The sequence below is a fragment of the Pipra filicauda genome, unplaced genomic scaffold (genome assembly GCF_003945595.2).
Source record: "Pipra filicauda isolate LSUMZ 115617 unplaced genomic scaffold, ASM394559v2 scaffold48_size3843733_pilon, whole genome shotgun sequence".
NCBI classification, from domain to species: domain Eukaryota; kingdom Metazoa; phylum Chordata; class Aves; order Passeriformes; family Pipridae; genus Pipra; species Pipra filicauda.
This window is the reverse complement of record NW_024104631.1, coordinates 652,718-680,677: the sequence shown is the minus strand read 5'-3', so window position 1 is coordinate 680,677 and position 27,960 is coordinate 652,718. Positions and strand designations below refer to the sequence as shown.

Below are 27,960 nucleotides of genomic sequence, written 5' to 3'. Positions count from 1 at the left end.
CCAGGGCACTGCTGACTCATATTCTACTTGCCATCAAACCAAACCCCCAGATCTCTTCCTACAGGGCTGTTCTCCAGCCTCTTGTCCCCCAACTTGTAAGCATAATAAGGATTATCCTATCCCAGGTGCACTTGAAATACTCCAAATGAAATGCATTTGCTTAAACATGTTTTTATTATGATAAAAGGAGCAAAAGAGTACATCTGCAAGACCCATTATCTATGGATACATGGAGAAAATTTGGTCATGATGATTAAGCCAAAAAGATTTAAGGAGAAATATGAATTGTAAGATTCCTATAATGGATCTTCAGAAAGTGAGGAAGAGCCTTGCAGGGTCAGGAGCAGAAAATAAAATCAATTGCTTTGTCAGAGTAAGTATGGTGCCAACCATAACTACTGGTATGATAGTTTAGAGTCTAATCTGGGAACTTTCCAGTGACTATTGCAGAGAAGTCACCTCAAAATTTGTTCATAGAGAAACCTGGCTTAATTAGAAGGATGCAATTTTTTTTCCCCCATAAAACTTCAGCTGATAAAGTGGGTTGTGTTTTCTCAGTGTGATGATTCGGCACTATTATTGTTAACTTGCACCAGAAACATCTCTGTTCATGCTCATGCTTTCTTTGGGTCCAATTTTCATTCCATTAACTCTTCATACATAAGTAAGTAATCCTTCCTCTGCAGGAAGGAAAGGCAAAGGACCTCTGTTTTCATGGCATAATTTCTCTGCCTTAACTTCTTTTTTTTTTTCTTTTTTTTTTTAATAAAGCCTTCTGGTTTTAGAAAATATGGATGAAAGAGAGAGTATGTGTTTCTTTTTACCCTTGATAATGCAGCATTTTGGGTCTTGCTATGAGAGACAGAAACTCTTTCAGCTTCCCTATCTTTAAGGTGAAAAGCATCTGCCAAAGAAGAAGATGCTGTTGCTTGGGTTGTGCTTGATCAAGAAAAGGAAAGGGCGGTCAACCCTAAACTCTTCAGAGACACTTGTATCATCCACCCCAGCTCCTACCACCTTACTGCCTGCTTCATTGATTTCCATAGACGCCTCATGGAAGGCTGAAGACACCTTCAGTCTCTCTGCTGAAGAGATACCAGAGAGATTGGCTGATGAGCTGAACAGGTCAGTGATACCCAAGGACGTTAATACAGATGTAAGGTTATATTTTTCCTCAATCTTCATGCGAGGGAGATAAACTTTAATTTTCCTTTCTTCCATCTTAGTAGAACTGGTCCACTCCTTCAGATTTTCAAAGGTGATTGCAGTCTCAAGCTGCAAGAAGACAAGCAAATTAGACCTCTGGGACGACAGGACAACTTTTGTGGCAATGTAGAACTCTTTATGGGTTTTTTTCTCTTAAACTAACTGCTCTTGTCATAGTGTTTTCTAGGTGTATGCAGATTAATATGTCTAGAAGAGAAAAGCAAACCTTGCTTTGCTGTCCTGTTTCTATTTCTTTAATAGGCTCACTGCCATTTAATTTTCTTAATGAAATGGCTACTCAGCAAATTTCACCAAAAGTCTTGCCTATTTATCTTCTTTTCTTTAGAAATATATTCCAAAAATCATTCTGTACTAATGAGTTATAAGCTCTATCTACATTTAAGACTGCAAAGTAACAAGGTTTTGATGGTAGTTTATTACTAATACCTGAATGATCAGTTATTACTGAAGAAATTTAGCTATGTTCAAATGTCTCTTTTTTTATAATTTAAATTCTTTGAGTTAGTGTAAAGTCATTTCAATTAACTCTGATTTTTTACATCACTTTTCCTATTCAAACTGCAGTCCTCCTAATGGCAATATCCCATGACTGTATTCTGTTCATATCAACAATAGTATGTCATACACATTTTGCTTTCTGAAACTGCTTTAACCATTCCAGTACTCCTCAGGTTCAGTTTTTAGATACTTTAATTTTTGAAGGTATGAAGGAAACATGTTGAATGCTGTCAAACCAAGTAATAATTATGAATAGTCAAGCTGACATGAATTTCGCAGGAAGCTCGTCAGTGTGCAGGAATGGAGATATAAAACCTTTGGAGTTCAAGCTGCTGGCGTAACAGCTCCTTATCTGAGAAGAATGTGTTCTGCAGTGACAAATAGTTAACCCACTATAGCAGTTCCTTAAGCAATCCATGCTCATCAAAAACTACTGGAGGACCACTGAGACAGCTGCATGCTTCTATGCAACAATCCCATGTTGCCAATATTTAGATCTGTGCTTTAAGACAACTTTATCACGAAGAGCTTTTCAGCACCTAAATTTCACCATTTTTATGGTTTTCTGAAACCCAACTGCCAGGGTCATACCTGCTCCAGGCCAGAGATGTCATCAGGCAACAGCACCCACAGGCTCAGCTGCCCACTGGCATATGGAAGCTCCAGGATCCTAATTTTCTCAGAAGCAATCTCTGCTACTCTAAATGAACCAATCTGGAACATCATCTGCACAGGTTTGCTTTCTTGCTGCAAAACCAAATAAGATAATAGAGTTTTCACAAAGATCATTCCTAAAGTGTAGAAATGTCTACTTATGGTTTAAAATGCTAATTGCTCCTGTTCAGGAAGGATATACAACAGCTTGTTAACTCCCTTCATAAATTCTAGAAGATGACACCTTTAAGGTGATCTATGAACACATACCTCAGTAATTCTGAATGGCACTGTCTGGGTGCCTTCATCCTTAAATGCTTTCTCCCACAGTCCTTTGAAGTAAATGGCATTGACAAGGACCATATCGGTCTCTGGATTCACAGAGCTTGGTTGAAGGATATTTTTGATAATTCCTGTAAGAATACATAGGAAAAGAGAACACGTGTAACATTCCTGTGTATAACACACCTTACTTGGCAATCACAACATTAAATGAAGGGTAAAAATTTTGTGGAGAGAAGAGTGTAGGGCAGGGACATTGTTTTGGTTTTGTAGCTGTTATCTTGTACTTCCATGGTTGGTTTGCTCACTGCTGTTGGCAATGGCTGTATTTTTCCTCGCTATAAAAAGTTATAGTGAGGGGTATAAGACCCAGAGATCTACTTGTTACAAAATGAGTGTATTTCGTGACAATGGGAGGAACTATTGGAACCTTTTATCTCAGGATGGTTTCCAAATCAAACATTTAATACCTTTTGCTTCAAACCAAAGTTGAAACATTAGTGTCAAACCACTTGTCAATGTGTACAAAGCATATTTTAGTGCTGTCCCTTTTATCAAGACTGGAGGTATTACATATCCACAAAGTGCCTACAGATAAGGAGAGCCTTCTAAAATGGTATGTCTGAGGAAAAAATATTCATTAAATGATAGTTCTATATTGGGAACTGATCTATTATCCAGGAGAAGGAGCAGAGGGAGAGGTTTTAGAGTTTTTTTCTCCTTCTCATATGCTATTCAAACATAGTGACAACTACCTATGCTGATAGTTGGCTTCCTCTTACCATTTGTCTGACTTTCAACCCAGGAATTTATGAGCTCTCTGGCTTGTTCTGCAGCTGTTTGAAAGCTGATAGGTTCCAAGCCTCCCTTATACAGTTCCTTAATACATTGTAAGTATTCCTGCAAAGGAAGAATATGCCATTTTCAGAGCAGAACGTCAAAGCATTTTGCAAATGTAAAATGCAAGAATGAAATTAGCAGATATTAATAATCTGCTTGTTAAGGCTAATCAGTAAGCCGTTATTCTAGTTCATAAGCATTTTAAGATTTTACATTCATTGTTTCAAGCAAGAGTATCTGCCCACATTTTTAAAAAATATTTTCTGGAATTTAGTGTGGTTAAAAAATGACATTCATTTCAGTTAAGTATGGAATTTTTTCCATTTTTCCCACTTTTAAAATTTTTATTTTTCAATGGTATTTCCCTCTAATTTCAAAGTAAATGTTCCTTTCAATGGAAAACATTGGAATATTTTTGAGAATCTGAAGTTATTTTTCAGGTTTTTTTTCAAGTTGAGAAAACAGTTGGAGTTAACTTTTACCGACAAAAATTACCTTTATTAATTATACTTTGACTTGATTGGATTGTTATGATACTTTGCACAAAAAAATGTACAAACATCTTTTTGACTAGCCACATTTTTTCTCAAGACTGTCAAGGGTTATGGCTGTGATAGAGAGAAGTCATGAATCCTTTCTTCTATATGGAAGAAAATTTCTTTTGCAGAACCTAGAATTCTGACAGTGCTTTTTGCATTACAGAAAGGTACAGCTTTGACATGAAAATATATTCAGATCAGATCTTAGAGCAACTCACCGGCAGGATTGGATACTTCTCTTCAGCATAAAGTCTACTGGCAATACCAACTGTATAATTGTCACTTGGTTTGGTGATTTGGGTGAATATGTCTTTAAGTGAAGTGTGGATGCTCAGAGATGTGCCGCACTGCATCGTTGACAGGAACACAAATAAAAAGACAGATGATGTTATCCTAGTTTTAATAATTAGTAGGTTTTATATGCTATATGAAAGGAGTAGAGTAGTTCAGACATTTCTGCTTGTAAAACTGTTTCTCTTGAACCTGGTTGCTATAACTATGATAATATAGTGTTTTTGTGATATGTACAATTCCATGCTGGTTTTCTAACTGTAATTTCCTCATAGCTTTCTCAGGGGAACTCTTAATTACCTGCTACAGTAGTGTAGCTCCAGCAGATCAGGTAAGCTTTCCTCCATTCCCAATCAGTCCCATTAATCCAGTAACATCCGGCTACCTTGCCTAATCATACAAATATCTGTAATTTTGCCCTATTTGCCCAATATTATGGTAATGGCTTTCATTTTATGCTTGTTCTGAATCCTCAGTTACCTGCCTTCTCTGTCTGTTCTTATGAATGTAGTGTTCCCCCAAATGCTGGATGCAGAGCACTAACTGCTCGCTGGAGAAGGGTTTGAACTGCTAAGAGACTGTTTTATCTGATAGTTTTTGCTCCCAGGAGAAAGTGACACAGAGAAGGAGATGAATTTTTTCTGTACCTGAGATTCAATACTCTCTCCAAATCCTGGGATCTTATCGAAGTGAACAGCCTGTAATTGAGAATAACAGTAGTTGAAATAACAGGTATGACAAGAAAAAGGTTATGCAACTGAGATTAACGCATAAGATTTGAAGCAAACGTATTGGCTAACTGAGAAGCGGGATGACTCAAAAAGTGCAATCCATCTGTACCATCTGTGAATAGCCATGCCTGCTGTTGCCTGTGTGGATGATCTTTTTGCTATTGAACAGCTAGGAATCAGCTCCAGTGTGTGTTATCAATAATACCAATTTCTTCTAGGTAACAAGCCAGCCACTCTCTATGGAAGTAGTGAGAGCTGTAGGAAGCACATGAAACACTTCTCAGTCTGGAGATATTTTGGCTCTTTCCCTAGAGATTATGTCTCCTTTCCTTGCTCCAAATAAAGGACCACTACAACGTGTTGTTGTTGTCTTTGAGAATCCTGTTGCTAACAATGTTAAAATTTAAATCTGTGAGTTTGAGGTGGCCATAGCTTTTGATAACTCTGGATGTACATTTTTTAGCCTCTGATTTATGCAAGGGATGCTATATCATTAAGTGCTGTTGAGCAGCAGAAGGGTTTCAATCCTTAACTGTAGCCTCACCTTTTCTATCTGAGCCTTGGTGTTATCTCTTGCACCTAGGTAGACCATGGACAGAGCTGAAATGATGGTCACAGGGGAGTAGAAGATGTTCTCCCGAGCATGCTGGATTCTTAGCTCCTTGAATACATCACAACAAAACTCCACGCTTAGTGGACCGATGGACCCCATTGTGAAACCAGTATTCTCTAGAGCAGAAGTACAATAACAATGTAATGGCATAGCATACAAACACAGCAGGTTTAATAGCAGTTTTTGAGCAATGAAATATAAACAAATGGTTTTGAAATCATTCTGTGGTAACATGCCTACTGTTACTCTCACCTGTCATGAATGTTAGAAACTCTGAATTCATAAATGTTTCTTTCTGCATTTGTATCATTGCCTTTTTGTAACAGTTCCTCAGAGGTCTTAAGTCTGTTTACCTTTTTAAAGCAGTCAAACAAGAGTTACCTGTACTTATTTAATTCACTGAAGGCTAGAATTCCTTAGTACTTTGTAGTAGCTTTGATGAAAACAAGAAAATATTACCTCTGATATACTTGCAAAGCTGGAAATTTAAGTGCAAATTACGTTAGACTTGCTCTAATTTTGGACAGATATAAGTAAAATCAGAGGTTGGCTGGCTATTTTTGTTTTTTAAAAGTAAGTGCAGTAAAATATCTATTTGTTGCACAGTACTTACTGTCAGTAGATCTTCAAAGGCCTGTAGCTTTACCTTTGTTTTAGTAATGGAAGTATGGATAGGTGATATAATTTGTCTAAGGTACAAAGTCTAGGAGCAAGACTGATGCTCAAAATTTGTGTTTCATCGTATTGTGCTTTCAGATACAGCTTGCTTTGCTTAAATATACTACACTATAACCTTCCTGAGAAATTAAATTGTGTTAGTGGCATTCAGGTAGAAGAGAAAGGCAGATATGACAAAGTAGCTATGTGTACAGTCATTCAGCACAATCAAATGAATATTTGTTTGTGACATACACCAGTAAAAGCTTCATGTTTGTTTCTGTCTGAGGCTGCTCCAAAATGCTGGATGGTATAAGTCCTGTCTAGCCACTGTGCTTGTATAAAGCACAGCTTCTGAGGTCAGCATGGATTTAGTTTCCATCTTGTGATTTATAGGAATTTCAAAAGTTTGTTGTTTTTCAAAATCCAGCCTCTTATGTAGGAGCTAAATGCTGGGATCTCAAGTTTATCTTTGTAGTCTTAAGCTCCACTAAGGTTTTTTTGTGACTGTACTCTTGGATATACACATACACTCACACACATATTTCTCTCACTTTCCTTTCTGTATACATGTTCCCATTTATAGGTTATTTAAGAATTGTACATCTGTACACACACACACCTTTTTATCTCGTGTAGTGTTCACCAGCTATATTTTCCAGGGATGCAACTGTTAGAGAAATTTCACACTAAAATAAACTTATCAAATTCACTGTATGGCGCAGTTTTGCCTTCAGTGCACTCTATTGAAACCAGAGGTCAACCGAGTAAACTTATTATTTGACTGCCAAAATCAAACTTAAAAGATACTGAATGGTAGGATAGCATGCTCTGAAATAAAATCATATTTTAAGCACAAAATAATATTTGAAGCACAATGAATAACTTTTAAAAAATCTCAAAAAAATCCCAGATACTCAGATTTTACACATAATAAAATAGTGTGGAATGCATGCACACGAGTGAGACTTGTAGAAACTATCATGTAAATATTCTGTCCTGAAAAATGCTTTCTAGAGCAAAGATATGAAACACAGAACAATATTTACTCTCTTTTTAAGTTTAGTCATAATCCTGAAATAATATAGTAAGAAAGTAAATTTTCCTAGAGAAATGCTTACCTATTGAGTTTCAGCACCAATGGTAATACAGCTTTTCAGCTGTATGTAGACATACTGGCTGAGCCTTTGGGAATTTATACAGTCTGAATTGTGAGCCACCCACTGCTGCCTTTCAGAAGTTTGATCCTTGACACCATAAAAATAATTTAATGGTATTAGGTCAGTTTTTTGTTTCAATGAGTTTGTTTTTGATTGAAGGGAGAGCAAATATTAGTTTTTTATTCTATACAACAGTGCTTTCCATCAATACATCATTACCATTAGGCTGAAGAAAAAAACTGGGAAATAATGCTCGTGTTCCTTAAAGCCTCATTTGCAACTAGGTACTGGGATGGCAGTAAAAACAAAAAATGTGAACAGCTTAGTGGTGGAGCACATAATTAGCAGTTATTAGTCAACCTGTCAATAATTAGTTGAATTATTATTCTGGTTGTAGTAACAGACCAGAACTCTCTATCAATTAACCCTTTCTGAATGCACAAAATGCACCCAAGCCATGCCAAACAGAAGAAAAGGAGAACAGGTCTTGGCCTATTAGTCTACTAACAAAACTGGGAAACTAAAGAAGGGTGCATGTGAGAAAACCAGTTAAGACGAAAGTTAAAAACAGGCCCATTTTCTTTGAAAAGCTGGGATGTTTAAAAAAAATCTTTTAGTGATTGTGGTTTTATAGCAAACTAGTTTATTCTCAGGGCTTTAATAGCAAAACATAGCTTTCGACAAAGTAAAAATATCCAAGTGTGTTTGTAGTATACAATTGCAGTGTCTCTCTCAGATCTTCAAAGAGTAACTTAATGGCCTGACAGAGGACAGAGGAACTGTGAAATCCAGCTAGAGGAGTGTTCATGCTCTGTGGGACAATCATAATGTACAATAGCAAATATATTTCAATTATAAAAACATTTCAGTTATAAAAGCTATTGTTCTGTATTGAAATAATAGAAGGGACAAACAGTAAAGAAACCATTTTGACCTCTGTAAAGTACTATGTGATTTTAAAAAAAGGAGGAGGGGAAATCCCGAAGTCTGTATGACATAAGTCTTTCCAACATATGGGACATGACTGTGATCCCTGTTAAGAAGAGGTAGGCTCCTGTACTGCTGTCAAAAGTTTAAGCAGTGCAGTGTTCTTTGTCTCAGTTTGTTTTATTTTGTAAAAATAAACATGGTGTAGAAATCTACATTCTCCTTGATAGCAGAGGTGTTATCACCAAGGCAGTCTGAGGGCTTAAACAAGACAAGATTGTAGTGGAAGTGTTATTTTTCATTAGATCTCTACTCCATAGGTATCAGCTAAGTGTTTTGGTTTAGTTTGGGGTTGGGTTTTTTTTCCCCACGGGTAGGCTGGCAGATACATATCTGTACTTAAGCACAGAATAATTCTTACTTTTTTTTTAAGTCAGGCCTACTGCTTCTGTTTCAGCCCTTAAGAAGGCATAAAAAGCTTGTCTGCTTTTTGTGATGATAGAAGTGCTCCTCAGAAAAACATTGTCCTTACCTAAAAAATATATATTGGTATGTGAATGGAGAAAAGGAATGGAGAATGAGTCTTGCAGGTGCATTGTCAATCAAAAATCTTCACCATCTGTTCTATCAGACACAAGTAACAAGTTGTGTACATTTATTCTACTTGGCTCTTCATATCTGTTTGTTAATATACAGATCAATGTAGACCAGATGATCCTGACACACTGTGATATCCTAGTGACATAACAGGGGAAAGGAGGATGGTTTTGCCTCTCACCAAGGCAAGGAACTGTTTACCAAACAGTCAGATGCTGGAGAAGACATCTAGCCTTAAAGGGATGCTTCCAGATACTTTACAGTGTCTGGATGATGCCTGCAGTCATATGGTTTATATACAGGTAGTCCTGCAGAGGTGGACTTGATGATCCCTTTCAACTTGAGATATTCTATGATTATTTGAATCTAATAAGCTGTTTTCTCACACTATTTAGAGTGAACCTCGGATTTGTGCCACTCTTTTCAGTCTTTATCCCTTTTTTATTTAGGGCCACTTTGTGTTCACAGGGGTTTAGTTCTACTTCTACCACGCTGGTCTTCCATTGCTGCATGTAAGAGTTGGCTAGCATATTTAACTCAGTGAAATCTGTCTTTCTAATGTCCTTCAAGCCTCTCTGCTGAACAACCATGATCCCCCTTTCTTTAATCTGACCTGAATTACAGAAGTGTCCAGACCTGTGTCACAAGCCCAGCTCATCACATATGGCCTGTATTTTACTACCTACAAACATGTCCAGGAAGCAGCTGCAGTTTTGCTGATGATCATTTTTTCACACCATCACACTACCAGTATAGACTTAAAATTATCCCAGTGGTGATATTTTTATACCTGGTGAACGTGACTTCTGTATAGTGTCTTGGTTCCAGACCTGCAGAACAGCTTTGCTTGTGTTGGATGCAGTGCTCTGTTTCATAAGTTATACAAAATCCATATTTTCTCTCCAAGAATTGGAGTTTCAGGTTCAGAACACATCCACAATAAGCAAATACGTGGAGGATAATAAGCTCTGCTTTTATAGCGTATGATAAAGGGATGCTGTGCTCTTTCTAAGAGGTCTCTTGTGGTTTTCTGTGCTGAAACTGATAATTAATTGCAAGCCAGTTTTAAGCAACTGAATATACTCATGAGCAAATTTAGAACTGGATCAGAGCAGACCATCAGCATAGCATCAACACACAGGGGTCTTGTACAGTTTGCTTGACATGGGATCTAGAGAGAGTAAGCAAAACTTCCTGTAGTTGAAGTTTACCTGGGACAACTGGCAATGGATTGCCCTGTCCAACACAACTGTGCAAAGCAGTACAAACAGTTCAGTCCCACGTCCTTGTTTGACAATGCTTGTCCCAAGAAAGAGGTCAGCTAAGGCTCTCTTGCCCTTTCCTCTACCAGGCATTTAATTGTGGAGCTGTCCCTAAACCAACAGACTCTTGAGTACCTGAGCCATGAACAACTGAGAGCATAAAAGGCAATTCATACTCAAAAGGATATGAAGTCCAGGTCAGCTCACAGACCAAAGCCTCTCATCCAATCACAAAAACCTATGCAGAACTCAAGATTTTGTTCTCCTCCTTGTTCCTGCTCTTTTGCCAGTAGAAAGGAGCATGTTGATTGGTTTGTGTTTGTCTTCATTTCACATTGTGACTCTTGAAGCCATCTTTCAATCAGGGGCAGAGGCAACCATTCACAGAGGGTTAAATCATCTAGCAATTGTAGCTGCCTGTCTAACTGCTTATCATTGCAGATCTAGGTGCTGTAGCTATCAATGATGACTTCTTTCTCAGTTGTTCCATGGGACTGTTTTTTCCCCAGTACAAAGCATATGAGGTATGTGGTCAAGCTCCTTCAGACAGGTGCTCATAGCCCACATGGTACCTTTCTGCAGCAGCTCTTTGCCATTCTGGAGATGTACATTGTTGCCTGCAGTGCTGCCTTGATCTCTCACAGGCTATGATGGGGCATTTATGTTAATTGTCATTGCAATATCCCATATGACATCTTACACTGCTTTTAACCTGACATGGGCTCAGACTTCATTGTGTAGATGATGATTTCCTAACACTCCCCCATGGATATTTGATCTGACATATATTAGTTTAACCTTCATGGTGTAACTTTTAATGATCACATCCCACGGGCTAGCAATGGTTTGGATGGCAGTATTTGTCTAAGATCCTGAAAGTCATCCTTGCTATGGCTGAATGAGTTTTAGCCCCACATACATGCAAAGCCTTTCACTTGCCACATGTCTTGCTGTGGAAGCAATATATGGTGTCTCTGATGATGAAGATGCCTTCATTCTGCCTGAGCTCAAATGCTAAAAGAAAGTGTACAAGAGTTGAAAGCAAGGAGAATCCACCAGGCAAGCGTATGGGAGCTTTTCCCATGCATGAAGGAATGGAATTTGAAAAGCAAAAATTGTGCTGGAGGGAAAACTGACGAGGGATGTGAAGGGCAGTAAGAAAAACTTCTTTAGATAGAACAGCAAAAAGACTAAGGAAAAGTCAGAACGCTTGGAGAAGGTTCCTGATGATTTGAAAAAGTGACTAATTTTCAGAAAGATAAAAAAAGAGAATTGAGGAGACTACAGGTCTCTGCAGTCCCTGAAAAGGTGTAGTACGCTACTGCAAGGCACTAAGGGTTCATTAAGTATTCATTATTATCTGCATCAAGAAGGATACTCAGACTCTGTAAGATATTGCTTAAAATACCATTTATTGCAGCTAATATTGGAAGGAAAAAGGATAACATAGGTTACATTCCCTCAACCCCAAGTTGTGCAATATTTGACAGACCGCCAGTCAAGGAATGGCATGCAGTGAAGGAACCATCCATGGAGATGGGTGTTCACTGGCACTTTGGTCTTTAGAGCTCTTCCAGGAATTTTTAAAGACAAAAACCATTAATTTCTACTGTGAAACAAAAGGATGTTCATGAAAACTTGCCACTTCACTTTACAATCAATACAAGGACACAGGGAGTGTAGTCACTCATGACAAGTGGGAGGAACCTGCATGTTCCTTCCTTCTGGCTTGCATGCAAAGTTCATCCTTCAGCCAGGGCCATGTGCAGCACAGCACAGAACAGAGAACAACCTATATCCTTGGCAAGTATAGGCCTGTGCTTTCTTCTGTCAACTGTTATGTGGGTCCTTGATGCACCTTGGTGGGCAATTGTATTCAAGCTTAAATCCCTACAGAAGGTTTCAAAGCAAAGCCTCCTGGGAGCATTTTGAGACAAGGAATAAAAGATGATGGGGAAAAAGGGCACAGATTTTCCAAGGGCAAATTTCTCCTGACCAACCTCATTGACTTCTAGGATGGGATGGCTTGTTCTATCTACAAGAGAAAAGCAGAGGATGTTCTATACTCTGACTTCAGTAAGCCCTTCAAAATGATCTCCCATAATATCCTTGTCATCAGATTGGAGACCTACAGGCTGAGCACGCAGGCAATGTTTTTGGTGTAAAGTTAAATGCCAGGAGCAGCAAGAGCAGGGTTGTTCCATGAGGACAGTGAGCCAGGCCAGAGGTCACCACCAGCGTGGGCAGAGCCCTCACCAGCCAGTGCCACAGCACAATATCTGACCACAGGAAAGCAGAACCAAATGCCAGTAACAGGATCCATCAACAGCCATGGGCACAGCAAGAGAAGAATCAGGACCAGGGCCCATTTACAGAGGCTAGGGCTAGGGAGCAATGAGAGCTGCCTGTGGGATGGGAGGCTCACTGACCAGGGCCCAGCCCCAGAGCATCTGAGGAAGGGAAATAGGACAGACTCTGAAATGGTGACAGGTCCAATGAAGCCTGTAGATCATAAGGCAATATAGCAAGAGGGCAGGTCCAAAACCAAGCTGGGAAGTCATTTCCACAAGTGAGGGCTGAAATCAGATCTAGTGACTACCAGGCAGGTCCACAGTGACAGAGCAGGCTCAAAGGAGGAAATCAGTCCACAAGTGGGGACCAAGAGGGCCCATGGCCAGGCAGGGCAGGGCTGTGGGGAACAAGAGAACAGCCCTGATATAGTGTTGCTAGTGCAGGGGCTGATGGCTCCAGGTAGGTAACATGAGATCCTGAGCTGTGGGCAGGTGGGGGATGTCCCACGGGAGGTTAGGACCAGTGAGGGCTGTTAGTGCCCTCAGGGCTCAGACCAGCAGCTTCCCCTCCAAGGATGGTGTGTCCTCGCTCCTGGGCTAAGGAGAGACATGCTTTAGAGTGAATTAATATGTCCCTGCCCTTTATATACTTAAATCATAGACTAGTGCTCAAGGTTCTGAAAGAAATTTTTTGGTTTATAACAGCCAAGAGGTGGTGGAGTCACTGTCCCTGAAGGTGTTCAAGAAAGGACTGAATGTGGCACTTAGTGCTCTGGTCTAGCTGACAAGGTGATTATTGGTCAAAGGTTGGACTCTATGATCTTGGAGGTCTTTTCCAACCTAAATGATTCTGTGATTCTGTGATTCTGTGACTTGCTTTAGAGTGACTTCATGGCTGTGGGATATTGGTCGGTTGTTTCAGTGGACATAGAGCCAAGGCAGGGACAATGGAAAGAGACATGGCGTGAGAGGTTGGGAGCTGAGTGAAGTATGGCTCCAGAAGCTGGTCCACAACAAGCCAGGGGAAGGAGGGTCTGGCTGGGTGGAAGGGGGTTCACTTAGAAGCCTGGGTCTTAATAACAGGTGAGCATGATGGGGAGATCAAGAAGATTTGTAAGGAAAAGACCCTGTGTGACCAGAGACTCGGGCTCCTCAGTGCTTGGCAGAGGGCTCAGAGTGGCCTGAGACTCACTGTAGTGGAGCAGCGAGGACCAGCTTCTCCCCAGGGAAGGACAACCAGGAGGCAAAGGGGATCCCACAGCTGGCAGTGCTGGAGCCTCACCATCCAGGACTCAGCAGCTGAGCAGAGCAGGCCCAGAGATCACAGGCAGTCCAGATCATAAGGCAATGTCATGGCTATGAGGCAGGTCCTAAGACACACCACAGTCAATTCACACATCAGAGCTAAGTCCAGGTCCAGCGATCACAAGCAGGGCCAAGGTCACACTAGGAGTCCTTGGCCAGGAATGGGCACAGCTGTGTTTGAATTGGAGATTGATATACTGCTGATGTAACACAGAGAGGAACTGAAAGTCCAGAGCATATCTTAGAGCTCCTAGGCCTATAGAGAACCTCCAGATATGGCTGATCAGGACTATTAAAGCTCTTTAGTGCATTCAGAGCTCTGTCACCCACTTATAAGCAAAAGAGATGGACCTGGAGACAAGGCTACAAGTCTGAGGTCTGTAAGGAGGCAGGCCTAGAGATGGTCGTCTACAGTGCACTTCGGGCAGGGACTGAAGTGCTAAGGCTAGGCTGAAATAGGCTTCTCTTGTGGGCAACAGCCTTGACTTGAGAAGTTTCATATAATTTCTCGCTGATGAACAAAAATTTTTTTGTTCTTGATGTGGGTATTGGTCAAAACCAATGTAACAACCTATGAAACAAACAAACCTTTCAACCTGCTTCCCCACACTCAACTTCAGTACAAAAAATCTGTGCTAATTAGTTTCAGCTTCTCAGTGCTTCCCACTCCCTTTGGTGTAGCAGCAGGTAATGGAAGATATTGGGGTTGGTATATAACTGTTTCTATCTGCCAGTTGTTGCTGCTCACTTTTATCCTGTGAAAAAAAAGAGTAAAATAGCCTGCTCCACAGGCTGCAGTTCCACAGGAATGTCCTTGTTTCAGCCTTTCAGGGGTGTCATTACCCTGACATAGGTTACCTGTGGCTGCAGTCCTTCAGAGGTGCCTCCAAAGAGTGTGTCTTTATTTGAGCTCTTAATAACATCTCCTTCCATGTCTTTTGTTTTGTTTCTCTAAATATGTTTCTCACATTTCTCTTGCCACCCTTTCTTAAATAGACTTGAGCAGAGGTGCCATACGCTCCTCTACTGAAAATTCAGCATACAATGAGTTCTTTTCATTCATCATAGGACAGTTTGTGTTCTCCTCTCACAAAGACCATGCCTAGTACCAAAATTATGCCAGTGCCCATATAGGCTCCATACCCATATGCAGAGGGTATTGGGGAAATCTCCTGCTGGGGCTGCTCACACTGTCAGAGCTCTGACATTGGCCATTCAGTCCTGGAACTTAAATAAGTGGTAGTATTTTCTATATATTTATTACCTCTCAATGGATTTCTCTTCCATGGTTTTGTTCAGTCTCTCTCTAAAGTCATGTAAAATTTTATCATCTCCAGCATTCCTTGGCCATGAGTTCCATCATTCCAATACCTGTTTGTTTTCATCTACCTCTATCTTCTGCGGCTTTTTAAACTGTTTTCTACTAACTTTTTTTAATACCATTATGTGTCAGAAGATATACTGAATAGCCAATCTCTGTCATTGTCTTCATATAATTCAGGACTTCAGAAACCTGCTGTTGAAAATATCATTCCTCTCCTAGGAGTTTGACTACCTGGGCTTGGGCACATCTAAAGCAACTGCCAAGCTTTGGATCAGAGCACTGTTTGTGATAGAGCTGTGAGATGCCTCCATGAGGTTGCCTACATCCCCCTCAATTGAGAGAAGAATTTAAACTGAGCCTCTTGATTATGGTCCTTGCTAGCTTTCATGCCTGTGCCTGGCCATGAACCTCACCAAAATGTACCCCATGATGTACTACTGCAAGTATTTATTTTGGACACAAGGAAGAAAATTATTAAAGGCCATTTTACTGGAAATAACATGGGAGGGAAAAAGGAGATGGCATAGATAATTTCCCTTCCAATGCTAGGAACCCCAAGCAGTGCAGCACTGGATGAATCTTTATTCAGGGCATAGAACACTGCATATCCTATGCATGCAGAGGTTCTCTGGTTGTGTGATCTTTACACTTTTATAAGTATGTTCTTAGAAGTAAACAACTCTTTAGCATTTATCATTTCTACTGATGAATAACAGTATGACAAAATCACAGAATCACACAATATACTGAGTTTGAAGGGACCCAGGGGGATCATCAAGTCCAACCCACAGCCCTGCACAGGACCATTCCCAAGAGACACACCGTGTGCCTGAGACTATCATCTAAATGCTTCTTGAACTCTCCCAGGCTTGGTGCTGTGACCACTTCCCTGGGGAGCCTGGTCAGTGCCCAACCACCCCTCTGGGTGAAGACCCTTTTCCTAATATCCAATTTAAACCTCCCCTGACACAACTTCAGGTCATTCCCTCAGGTCCTGTCACTGGTCACCACAGAGAAGAGATCAGTGTCTGCCCCTTCTCTTCCTGCATTGTAGACTGCAATGAGGTCAAGGATGTGCTGGCAGCATCATCACCAGGTGCCAGTTTGGGACCATCTACAAGCCTCTCCATTACCATTAGCAGCTAAAGTTTAGCTCGCAGCCACATGACGTGTTCAGCACAGTATAGTCCAGGACACCAAGCAGTATGTACAGCGTAACTTAGCACAAAACAGCACACATTGGTCAGCCTGATCAGGTCCATTTTTATGTGGGTCACTATTTCTTGAAGTATAACAGTGTTCTGGTTAGGGCCAGATCATGATGTGTGGACTTAACCTCTAGACTTGATATTTGACCTACCTCATCACTACAGACTTGTTCAAGAATTAGTGGACTGTAACAAGAGTATAGGGAACTTGAGCACTGAATACCTTATGGGGGATGCCACTGCCCTGCTGGCCTTTCTGTCGTCTGCTGCCCTGGGTCTGCTTCCTTTGCCAAGCAGCCTCACCCCTGCTGTTCCTTGACAATCCCCTCTCTGCTGTCTCTTTTCCAGATTGAAAAATCTTATCTCACTAGCCAGAAGAAAACTGAACCACTGCTCTGTGTCAAAGCCTTCTCAACATACATGTAGCTTCCGTTTTTGTTCAGCATGCTATGTTTTGTCAAATACCATTTGGGGTCCCAGGACAGCTTTGCCCTGGAGTCCAAGAGGTTCTCTGAGTGCATCTCCTCTGAGGACTCTGTTACAGCATACTGCCTGCCAAATCTTGTGATTTCAACCTTGGATTTGGTTTGCTTAGGAGAAGGTAGGCCTATCGTGCAAGTCAAATATGCAGAGGGATGTGGAATGGTCCCAAACAATTCTATTCCCCACCGGGCAGAGAAGATATGCCATCTCTAACCCTTCCCCAAATGACATGAGAAGGAAAGGCACACTTGATTCACAGAGCATATTGAATGCTGTCTTTATGTGCATGTCTGTTTTTATTCCACAGACCCCTGCCAGCACTGTGTATCCAGAACACTGCACATAGTGAAAACAGAGTGTAGTGAATGGACAGATGGCAATTTATTGACATACCATCTTCAGTGATGCTGTCAGGGAATGAAAAGGACTTTAGGACAATACCTAGACTTCGTGGGAGCTGGGATCCATGTTTTTAAACTCTTGCTGGACTTCAGAGGAGAGCTCAGAAGCAGCAGGCGGTGTTTGCTCTCCTCATGGCTGCCCTTCCCTCCTTTCTTTGTAACACCATCCATGCTGCTCTTTTCAGAATTGCTTCCCATGGGAGCTGCAGCAGCCACACTGATCACAGCAGTGCCCTTACAGCAGGTCCTGCCGACCCAGACCAGCAATGCACCGGTGCAGTACTGGGCCCAGACATTGATACAGGGGTATGGATATTATTCAACTTTGCTGAATCTGCACTTTTACCTCTCATTTTAGCCTCTATGAAGGATGTTTTCTCTTTCATAAACCAAATAGCTCTACTCCTTCTACAGTGTTTGACTGTGATATTTTTTCATCCAGGACACAGACCTCTTAAAATGCCTCTGATCTTTCATCAAGTAACATTTCTGGATTTTTCTTCAAAAATGACTAGGTTCCAAGCACAGTGCCACAGGTCTACATTTTCAGTATATTGATCATAACCATCTACTTGCATAAAAATTAAGAACAAAATTGGAACCTACACTAAGCTACCAAACCTAGTTTTTGAAGACTGAGACATCATTTTGTATGCCTAGTGACACCTAATGGCCTGTTCAAAATTAGTCAAATAGCTCTGTTTCACAGTGAGGACATTAGGTGGACTCTGTGGCTTGTAAACCTCTCTCGTATGTAGTTTTAGGAATCTATTTACCATTTCAGCCTTGATTTTCTCAATTTCTTTTCTTTAAAATAATCATCAAGCAAAGAAAAAATTAAACAGAATAGTGGGGGTTTTATATTCATGTTATGTAATAAATACTTCTATAATAAATGTTCATTTTATTGCCTTTGTACCTAGAAAGTGTAGAGTGACAGACATACTTGTTTCAGCTTGATAACAGATTTATAATTATTTAATAACATTTCGCACTCTGCTCCTTAGAACAGTATTTTATAGATACTGCCTTTTCCTCTTCTTTTTTTTTTTAGTTGTAGCAAAACTCTGTTAACTACCTTAGGCCATAAGGGAAGCAAAACATAATATGCACAGTAAACCTTGAAATGTCATATATATTAAAATAATTTTTTGCTTAAATACTTGTGTTAACAGTATCTAATCTCTTATAACTGTCTTGGGAAGACTAGTATTTGCGGTTTTCCCATAGACTTCATAACCGGTAAGAAAATGTGTTTCCCTGCAGTCAACATCATCATTTCAAGTTATATTTAATACTGACTTTGAAAATGTCTGAGGCAGCTCCACGTGTCTCATTTCTTTAAGTGCTTTTTAGGAAGTGATACTGTGATTTGCAGTTCTGCATGTGTATCCCAGCAGAAGGAAGATTGCTTAAGTCAGCAATTACCACTAATAATTCTTTCAACTGGATAAACTGCAACCTAAGGAATCTTCCTCTAAAGACTGGGAAATAGGAAGTAATATCTTTAGGGGACTATTTTATCGAAAGGCAGTAACAAAGGTTTCCTCATGCAGTTCCTGTGGGTATTGGACAGCTGAAGCTGTCTACCTTCTAAGAAAAAGACTCTTCTCATGTTTTTGAAGATATATCTCTTAAGCATCACCCCAATATATTTACTGATGGGAATAAGAGGAAATATTTTAAAACTCCCTGGAAATACAATAGCAGATTCAAAAAATTGTGTTATTTGATATGTCATATTGAGATAAGCTCAAGGTAAGGGTAGGAGCTGTAGGAATTACCTGCTTAAGCTCAAAATTTTAGAAAAAAATGTTAAGCTCTTTATTGACCTCATATATGGGTACATTCTAATTTTGAAAATAGGATCTAAATCCTTGTGTAAACCACTTCTGTTAATAATCACGACGCACTGTGTCATATATTTTGGTTGTGGGGTGTAGTAACCCAGAACAGGTGGAGGCATGTTTAGTTTGCAATGCTTTTATTAGAATAAATAGAAGGACCATGAATTAACATTCACAAAATCAATGACATGTCACAGGAATGAAGATGGGAAAAAAAAGTCAGGAAGATGTTGTATTTGAATTTGATGATTTATGAAGAAATGGTAAACTTTCTGTATACTCTCTCAGAACAAGACACCTATCTTTACAGTACATGCAGCACAAATTAGCACAAATGCATTCCTGGAAGAAGAATGCTTTGCTGAAGTTAAGAATTTCATCTGCAAGTTGTCCAGGCATCAGTTCAACAAGTTCAACAGAAAGGAACAAGATTATTCTGAAAGCTGTGTTTATTTTGGAGAACTCCTATAGGAAAACCAGATTCTCAATATCAGTGTCAGATATTTTCACAAAAATCAAAACACTAGCCCTGTCTCTCGAGTTATTCAATGACAATAGGAAATACTTTTAAGCTACCTCACAAAATTCTTGCTTAATCCTGGACATAAATCCTGAGTATAACTTGTGTAAGCAGAAATACCTGCACCTAAAGATCTGAAAAGTCACACACTTCTTCCAGAATATCTTACTAGATATTGAAAGCTTTCCACTTAGAGAAAGTAGTGCAGAGATGAGATTATACTACAATACTAGAGTAAAGGGGGGTTGTTTCTGAGGGGAAGGCAAGCATTATTTCCAGCTCTTTTTCTCTTTAAGGAGAACAATATCTACCAAAGAAGAGGATCAGGTCGCTTGGATTGTGTCTGATCAAGAAAAGGAATGGGTGGTCAGCCCTAAACTCTTCAAACTCAGAGGATTCTTGAATATCTCCTTTCACAACAGCTGAGCCAGTCACCTCAGTGCCCTCCTCAGTGACTTCCATGTACGCCTCATGGACGGCCTCAGATACCTTCAGGCTCTCTGCTGAAGAGATGCCAGAGAGATTGGCCGAGGGGCTGAACAGGTCGGTCATACCCAAGGCTGTTAAGACAGATGTGAGGTTATATTTTTTCTCAACCTTCATGCGTGGGAGGTACACTTTCACCCTCTTCTGCTCCATCACACTGGGACTGGTCCACTTCATGAGTCTTTCATAGCTGATTTTGTTCTCGAGCTGCAAAGAGAGGCAGGGAATGAAATGTCTGAAACAAAAGTTCAGTGGCCTTAACAGCTGTGTTTATACCATGTGTTACTTTTTTTTCACATTTACTTTATGTACACAGTAGAACCAATACTTAATCTTAAATGCGTTTGTTTATCCAGTAGGCTTCCTCCTATGGACTGAATTTCATCTGTCTTGAGGAATTTCCTTAAAACTTTGTCATCTGAAACTTTTTTCATCAGTTCAAGTCTTTTTTTGTGAAAATACAGTTTTTGAAAACATCAAATCAAATTGGCCCTAGAACTGTTCCTCTTGGAACATATTTTATTGATATCTTTCCTCAGTGTCATTCTTCTCTAGTGCTACATTTCTCATTTTTTTTTAGTCACCTCTTGGAATGCTTTCCTCCTCACTTCCATTTTTTATTTCCCCTAGGATAAACCTTTCTGCTTTAGCAAACCTTTGAAATCACTCAAAGTGATAAAAATCTGGCTTCGTGTCGGTTTCTGATACATGATGGTGATTGGGGCATATGGCAACATCCTCTTCTGCAGGACTACAGCAGCACTACACTGCCTTACCTTCATTTTATAAAACCGAATTCAGGGCTCTCTCAGGTCTCTGCCTGAGCACCTGCTAGCACCTGGGTCACCTTTGTGCTCCCCTGCCTGCCCAGCACAGCTGGGACAACTGGGACATCAAGAAGTCTGACAGCAGCCAAGCCCCACTGAAGTGATAACTCTTCTGCTTCCCCTGCCAGAGTCATACCTGTTCCAAACCAGAGATGTCATCAGGCAACAGCACCAACAGGCTCAGCTCTCCGCTGGCATATGGAAGCTCCAGGATCTTCATTTTCTCTGCAGCCACTCTTCCCACTTTGAAGGTACCATTCTGAAACATCATTTGCACAGGTCTGCTCTCTTGCTGCAAAAACAGAAATGTGAGATGATGTGACTGGGGAGCAATGTTTTTCTTTAGTCTGTCAAATGTACAAGCCCTTTGAAAGAGAGAGAGTTTGTTGCCTTTAAAGAAGAGCTGTGTCTCCATTTTCCTCTCTTGCCTACTTGTGTGCCCCTGTGTGGTCAGACACAGATCTTGCAAACACCACTTGGCTTTAGGCCAAGCACTGACAGTGAGGCACTCAACTAAATCACCCAATCTGTGACAGCAATAGGTTGTATTTGTAACACCCAGACTGCTGCTTGTGTGAGCCAAGAGCTGTCCTGGCCAGAAGGTGTGTCCGTGCCCTCCTACCTCTGTCACATTGAAGGGCACTTCCCGAGTGTCTTCTTCTCTAAACGCGGTTTTCCAGATCCCTTTGAAGTAAATGGCATTCACAAAGACCAGCGCAGTATCGAGACCAACAGCGTCTGGCACAATCAAATCTTGAATCCGTCCTTTAATAAAGAGACAGGGCAGAGAGTGGTAAGATACACCTTCTCTGGTATGCACCAGCCTCTCCAATGTAGGGATGAGGGTGAGGGGTCCTGCTTTGTGGAGTTTTGTTTTCATAGCAATAAGCAATCTGCTCTTGCTTGACCCACTTTTTCTAGACATTATGAGGAGCGGAAGACAAGGATATAGTTTATGGTAGGTGGGAGAAAATACTTGCTACCCATTTTTCAGTCCTTACCATTTGTCTCTTTCTCCACCCAGGAGTTAATGAGCTGTCTTGCTTCCTCTGCAGCTGTTTTGAAGTTAACTTCTTCCAACTCTGCTTTGTAGAATTTCTTTGCACACTTTAAGTATTCCTATAAGCAGAAAGATTGCAGTTGTCAGACTCGTGAGAACTTGGAGTTATATAGATGTATAATGCAAGATTGTGACATAAAGCAGAATGGTTAAAAGGACGTTGAATGTTTACTCCTGTGTTTGAACGTTAGTCATTGAACATGTCAGTCATTGAACAGTCACAGCTGTCTTCCTGTAACTGAATCTTAAAGCTGTACAGCAAAGATTGCTTCACATATAGAGGTCTGGCACTTTTTGATGAGATAAGGCTCTAAGTTACAATTTTGAAATATTTTCTTTATTTTACCAAACCAGTCTCAGTTTAACAAACATTTTCAAGAACAATGTTTGTCTCCTCTTTTTGTCTACTTTTTCTTTTGAATACTGTGTTCTTACATTTTTAGATTTCAAAAACAAAGCTTCCTTTCACTGGGAAGATTTGATATTTGACTTTGAAAAAAATCCAAATTTGACAATGTTAGTCTTCATTATTTCAAGTCATAAAATGTATTTAATTCCCCTTAAAAGTTACATTTTTCATTAAAAGCCCTTTTCCTAGCAAACAAACAGCAATCTTGACCAGTATCCGTGACATGTAACATGGGCTTATTTTATGCCACAATACTTTTCCCTGACCACCAACTAACAGCCACCTAAAAGCCACAGTAGGTCCAAACTCCTTCTGTACCAGTTCCTCTCATGGCTCACAACTGCCTCTTTATAAACAGAGAGTGGGATAGTGTTGGTGGTGCATCTCTAGGGTAGAGTCACAGGGGCTTTTACAGGAAATCTCATGGAAGTCAGTTCACAGTGTAACCCACCTGAAGAACAGGGTATGTTTTGTCAATATAGATTCTGTCAGCAATCCTGAGAGAGTATGTAGCATTTTGCCTGGTGACGTCTAAGAGAAGATCCTTCAATGTACCGTGGATGTGTTCAGAAGGGCCACACTGAGGTGAGGACATGAAAATAAGAAGACAGATTGCATAAGGAAATAAGACCCTAAAGTATTGTCCCTATCAGTTAAGAGTCATGCTACAGAGAAGTCCTCCCCCACAAACATAGGGCTGTCACCTTTGGGACAGCTGGTGCTGTGGTGATGGTGCACTGAACTGGCAAGTTCATCCTCGTCAAGACAAGTCCCCTGAAATGTGGTGTTTATAAGATGGCATTGTGTTCCTGTCACCGAGACTTCTGGGCTCTTCTCTGCCCTGCATCTTCCTGCCCTGCTTTGGAATCTCTCAGCTTCAAATCTAACTGCTGTACCCTGGCTCCAGGTGATGAGTCCCTTTCACATGCCGTCCTCCACCAGCACTTGCCCAGTAAGGCACTTAGGTGTCCAAAGCATTCTGCCCCATGTTCTGATGAAAGATGAGCAACCTGCTGTCCTTCTCTATTTGTTAAAAAACAGGTGAATCACACCCTTCTTCCCTCTCTCCACAGATCCCCTTGGTCTGAGGCCATTACCAGAGTTTTTGTCGGAGTCTGAAACTCCAGAAGGAGAGGCAGAACAGTTCTAGTTTTGTTCTAAGTAGAAAATAAGACAGAAAGAAAGATTAAATTATTTCTCTACCTGGGAGTCAGTACTGTCTCTATCTCCTGTAACATTATCAAAGTGAAGAACCTGCAAGAGAAAATACCAGTGGTAGAAATTACAAGTGTGACCAAAAATAATGTGACTCAGATTCACACAGGATGCTTGAGGTAAAACTGTTGGCTCAGGAAAAAAACAGGTGCTAACTAAGAATATAGATTAATTAAAAATTTACAAGTGAACTTACAACTGGTCTATGCCCTCTGTGGCCTTCTTGGAAACTGTAAATACCACTCTTTGTTTAGATTATATTTTTATAGATAATATCTACAAATTAATTGAGTTACATATTTTGTACTGCTAATAATATTCTGTCTTCCTCTTTTCTTGGGATATATAATTTTTATATATTAAAAAAATCTGATTACATTATCTAGAAGTTGTGAGAATTTAGAAAAAATCATAAAATAAAATTTACTGACTGGTAATCTATTTTACTATTGTCCTTGAGATTTTTTTTCCTACGTTAAAGCCAACTGCTTGTTATAGTGAAAATATACTTTTTTTTATTACTTTCTCTATATAACTCTTGATTCATTTCTCCATTTTGTGACTTTGGCTTACTTCTTTACGTAAAAATGCATTAAAATAGATGAGAACCTTGTAATTGGATAATATTTTTCAGTGATGTTACTTAGAAGGAACAACTAGCACAAGCAGAGGTTGCTTTACACCCATGTGAATAACTTACCTTCTCCATCTGAGATTGAGTGTTACCTCTTGCTCCCAGATACAGCATGGACAGGGTTGAAATCAGACTCAGGGAGGAAAAGATGATGTTGTCATTGGCATGGTGAACCGTCAGCTCTTTGTATACATCAAAACAAAATTCCGCATTTGCTGCACTGATGGAGCCCATTGTGAAACCTGGATTGTTTGAAGCAAACAGAAAGAGTCTGACTTATTATGATGGAATATGTTAATTGTAATGCAATAAAGTCTGTATACGTGAACCCCTGAACTTGGTGCACAGGGTGTTTTTCCGCAAACAGAATCCAGTGGTGTGGATTTAAAAGAAAGACATGCTTTTGGATTCAGGAGCAATCAAATGTTGGACATCTGCCAGCTATGCATAGGCTGGTGATTCCTGTATTTGAAACTTGTCTTTCTCTGTATATGTATACCATCTTGTTAAAAATCTTGCAAAGAATATTAGCTATCTTGAAGGAAGCTTCTTGACAGTCATTTCTCACCCCTTAAGGAAAAAAAAACACATGTAGGTTTGTTCCCAAAATCTTAATTTTTTTGAGACTCCAAACCAGATTCTTCACTATAGCTTTTAACATCACTTTTAAGATTAGTGATCTTAAAAGGGGAGCAAGCCCCCTGTTATCCAAACTACAGTTACTTCCAGAATACAATATGCTGAAGCAACAGCATAAGTTTTACTAGATTCGCTGTAATTTCAGCCCAGTGTAAATGGAAGCCAGGTTCTTACACCACCTACTTTATCAGAGGTCTCAAATGTTAACACCATTACCTTCTTTTTTTTTAAGTAAAATGATGAAGGCACAGTAATGAAGACTACAAATGATTTAATAAATTAATCCAGTTTATGATAAACATCTATGACTGATACATTCCATTCATCATTGACTCAATAATATGTCACTCTGTTTTTAAAAAGTGTTCTTTAATTTTTATTGGTACTTTTTAAATAAAATCTGTCTTTTAATAAAACAGTGCTTGTTTAGTCTCATGTTTAATTTGCAAAGATCTTCACATATCCAATATTTAAATGTTTTTTCTGCCCTTTCTCTAATATTCTTGTAAAATTTTCCCTGTATTTACAGCATCTAGCATTTCATCTAGCCCCAAAAGGAGGGATTTCTTAGTAAAGAAGACAACACACTGTAGAAAATACAATACTGTGAAGTCTAATGCAACAGTATAGTGTTTATACCACTTATAATGTATAATGAGGATCTTCAAGCAATTTGTTTCCCTCTGTGGCTGCTAGAGAACAAAATCCAGGGTACTCTGCCACATGTATCACAATCCCTATGGAATCAACACATTCATGTGACAGTCATCTCATAATGTGGAATAATTTGAAAAACAATACATTCAACTGCTCCCCTGCTAGAATGGATGATCATTCTCTCTCCAAATGGAACTGCTTATATAGGTAATATAAGGTAGATTTTTTTATAATTCGCTTATTCTGCTTACTATTATATTTTAGATTTTAAGCTCCATTTATATTCTTGGTGAAGAAAGAGATTCATGAAGCAAATGTTTTTGTTGTTAATCTTTGAAAATGTAACTATTAAAGATAACACAGAGCTGCAATGTGCTGGGGTCATCTGAACATGCTGCATTCCTTAATTTAATTCAGAGAATATCTTCCATAACCCCTGGAATTTAAACAAATTCATTTTTTTCTTTTGATTCTAAATGAAAAATTAAAGTAATAAAGGAAGAAGGAAGAACATCTGTTGTAACATGTGTTACACATGTACACTGCTTTTCAGTGTGGAAGAGTTAGTAAACAAAATTATAGTACATACAGACAAATACTTTGGCTTTATGTATGGCAGAGTGTAAAACAGTAAAATAATACAGAACACACATGTGAAGGTAGGTAAGATTTCTGCAGAAGGCATCCTTTAATAATTTGTTTCTTCAACTGATATTGAAGGCCACAGACATGAGGTTATATCAATCTGATTCTAAATCCTGTAAAATACTTATAATGTTTTTTAAATTGCAGATTAGAACTTAAATCATGATTGAAAGAAATGCTTACCTTATCAGGTTCACCTGCGAAGGTAACAGCACAGCTTCTCAGCTGTACGTGGGGCAGATCTGACGAACTCCTTGTAATATATCTTGTGTTATTTTGTGACACGCCCCATGCTGTGTTTACCCAATAAAGTGATGGATGGAGCTCAATGTCAAACATGCACTTTTAGTTGGAATCAGTCCATTCTTTGAAACAAACAAAAAAAGTCTGAATGAAAAGATTTTACCCTAAAATCTCCGAAAAGGAAGATTCATTATTCATAGCCTGTGAAACCTTCCAGAAAAGGAAGGAGCATATCAAAATGTCTGAAGCAAAAATAATGATAAAAGCTGTTCAATGGAACTTGAATAGTAAGTAAGATCTGGTTATGGCAGTAAATAGTGTAGCATAACTTGTTAAAATAGAATAAAAATAAAAGTTGAGGAATTCAGTCTTGCAGAATGTCTGTAAGGAATTTTTTGTTATTTTCCTTATTATTCCTCTGCTGTGAGTACTGATGGGCCAGATCACACTCAGCATCACCATTTGGTGAACTCACAATTTTTGGTAAGATCAGCATATGCAGGACCACACTGTATTTATTGCAATTTTTTTCTATTGTTGGCTGGGCCATCAATACAACTAGTTTTTCTTCCTACCAGAATCCGTACCTCTTGCTGAGGAATGGAGAAAATTCTGGTACCAGGGAACACGAGAAAGAGTACAAAGAGCACATTCTTCAAATCTTAGTTGTTAAATTTAATAGTATTGAAGTCATTTTTTCTGCAAAAAGTTGTATGCAACTGTCTGGTGTCACTTGCTGCATTGTAAAAGACCATAGACATAGCGTTTCACAAAGCACAGCTAGAGCAATCTAGTTCAAGGAACTCTGACATAGTCACAGTCTGTGCAACAAAAACACTCAGTGAGCATATTGTGACAATGCAACTTAATTTCAAAAGCAATATTCAGAGCATCTGCATAGAAAAGAATTACAGAGCTAAAGAAAAATGTGTTGGGGAAAGAAGGGTTGAGAAGATAAGACTTCTGTTGCTTTTTAAATTCAGGCATCAGGATATTTAGATCCCAGTCAGATGCTACCAGAAAAGGATTTGAACTCGGTGCTAGAATTTTGAAGAGTAGTTTATGGTGAGTTGTTCTTTTCCACAGGTCACAGCACCAGATGCTAGGTTCAAAATGTGCCTTTTGTACATACAGAGACCATTCTTCCAGGTTTTCCACAAGCAACTTCATGGCACATCAGCTGAACAAACCAGCTGAAGAAACATTCATGGTCTGCAAGACAGTCATAATATACAATAGAAAGCAGAAAGCAGTCACATAATTCCTTTGAAATAAAAGAATGGACAGACAATAAAAGAAACAGCTTTGACCTCTCTAAATGCCATGTGATTTTAAAACAGAAATCCAAAGTCAATACACAAAATGCCTCTGAAATTGTCTAGAACAAATTATGCCTCTGGAGAGTAGAGGTGGACTTTTTAACCCTTTTAGTTGTCTGTGCAAGAAGAAAGCCTCTAAATCATCCATACCTTTCTCCCTAGTACAGTC

General features: G+C 39.5%; 2 protein-coding genes across 2 annotated transcripts; both read right to left on the bottom strand.

Moving 5' to 3' along the window:
• Nucleotides 1–830: 830 nt before the first annotated feature.
• On the bottom strand, nt 831–5,861 carry LOC113991522 (ovalbumin-like). Its single transcript, XM_027727944.2, has 7 exons — nt 5,607–5,861; nt 4,979–5,029; nt 4,259–4,387; nt 3,444–3,561; nt 2,650–2,792; nt 2,317–2,472; nt 831–1,275 (listed from the first exon to the last, which is right to left on the bottom strand). The coding sequence occupies exons 1-7, from the start codon at nt 5,823–5,825 to the stop codon at nt 889–891; spliced, it is 1,203 nt and encodes a 400-aa protein (XP_027583745.2). The 5' UTR covers nt 5,826–5,861; the 3' UTR covers nt 831–888.
• A 13,406-nt stretch (nt 5,862–19,267) lies between these two features.
• LOC113991521 (ovalbumin-related protein Y-like) lies at nt 19,268–24,546 on the bottom strand. Its single transcript, XM_027727943.2, has 7 exons — nt 24,355–24,546; nt 23,643–23,693; nt 22,891–23,019; nt 21,972–22,089; nt 21,593–21,735; nt 21,107–21,262; nt 19,268–20,350 (listed from the first exon to the last, which is right to left on the bottom strand). The coding sequence occupies exons 1-7, from the start codon at nt 24,520–24,522 to the stop codon at nt 19,949–19,951; spliced, it is 1,167 nt and encodes a 388-aa protein (XP_027583744.2). The 5' UTR covers nt 24,523–24,546; the 3' UTR covers nt 19,268–19,948.
• Nucleotides 24,547–27,960: the final 3,414 nt, after the last annotated feature.

Excerpts from the sequence above, each read along its gene's own strand:
- LOC113991522 (XM_027727944.2), bottom strand. The coding sequence starts at position 5,825 with ATGCCATTACATTGTTATTGTACTTCTGCTCTAGAGAATACTGGTTTC. Across the intron at positions 2,793-3,443 it reads GGTTGAAAGTCAGACAAATG|GAATTATCAAAAATATCCTT; the intron begins GTAAGAGGAAGC and ends GTATTCTTACAG. Across the intron at positions 1,276-2,316 it reads ACATCTCTGGCCTGGAGCAG|CTTGAGACTGCAATCACCTT; the intron begins GTATGACCCTGG and ends GTCTTCTTGCAG.
- LOC113991521 (XM_027727943.2), bottom strand. The coding sequence starts at position 24,522 with ATGGGCTCCATCAGTGCAGCAAATGCGGAATTTTGTTTTGATGTATAC. Across the intron at positions 23,020-23,642 it reads GAGACAGTACTGACTCCCAG|TGTGGCCCTTCTGAACACAT; the intron begins GTAGAGAAATAA and ends TCCTCACCTCAG. Across the intron at positions 21,263-21,592 it reads TGCCCTTCAATGTGACAGAG|CAAGAGAGCAGACCTGTGCA; the intron begins GTAGGAGGGCAC and ends CTGTTTTTGCAG.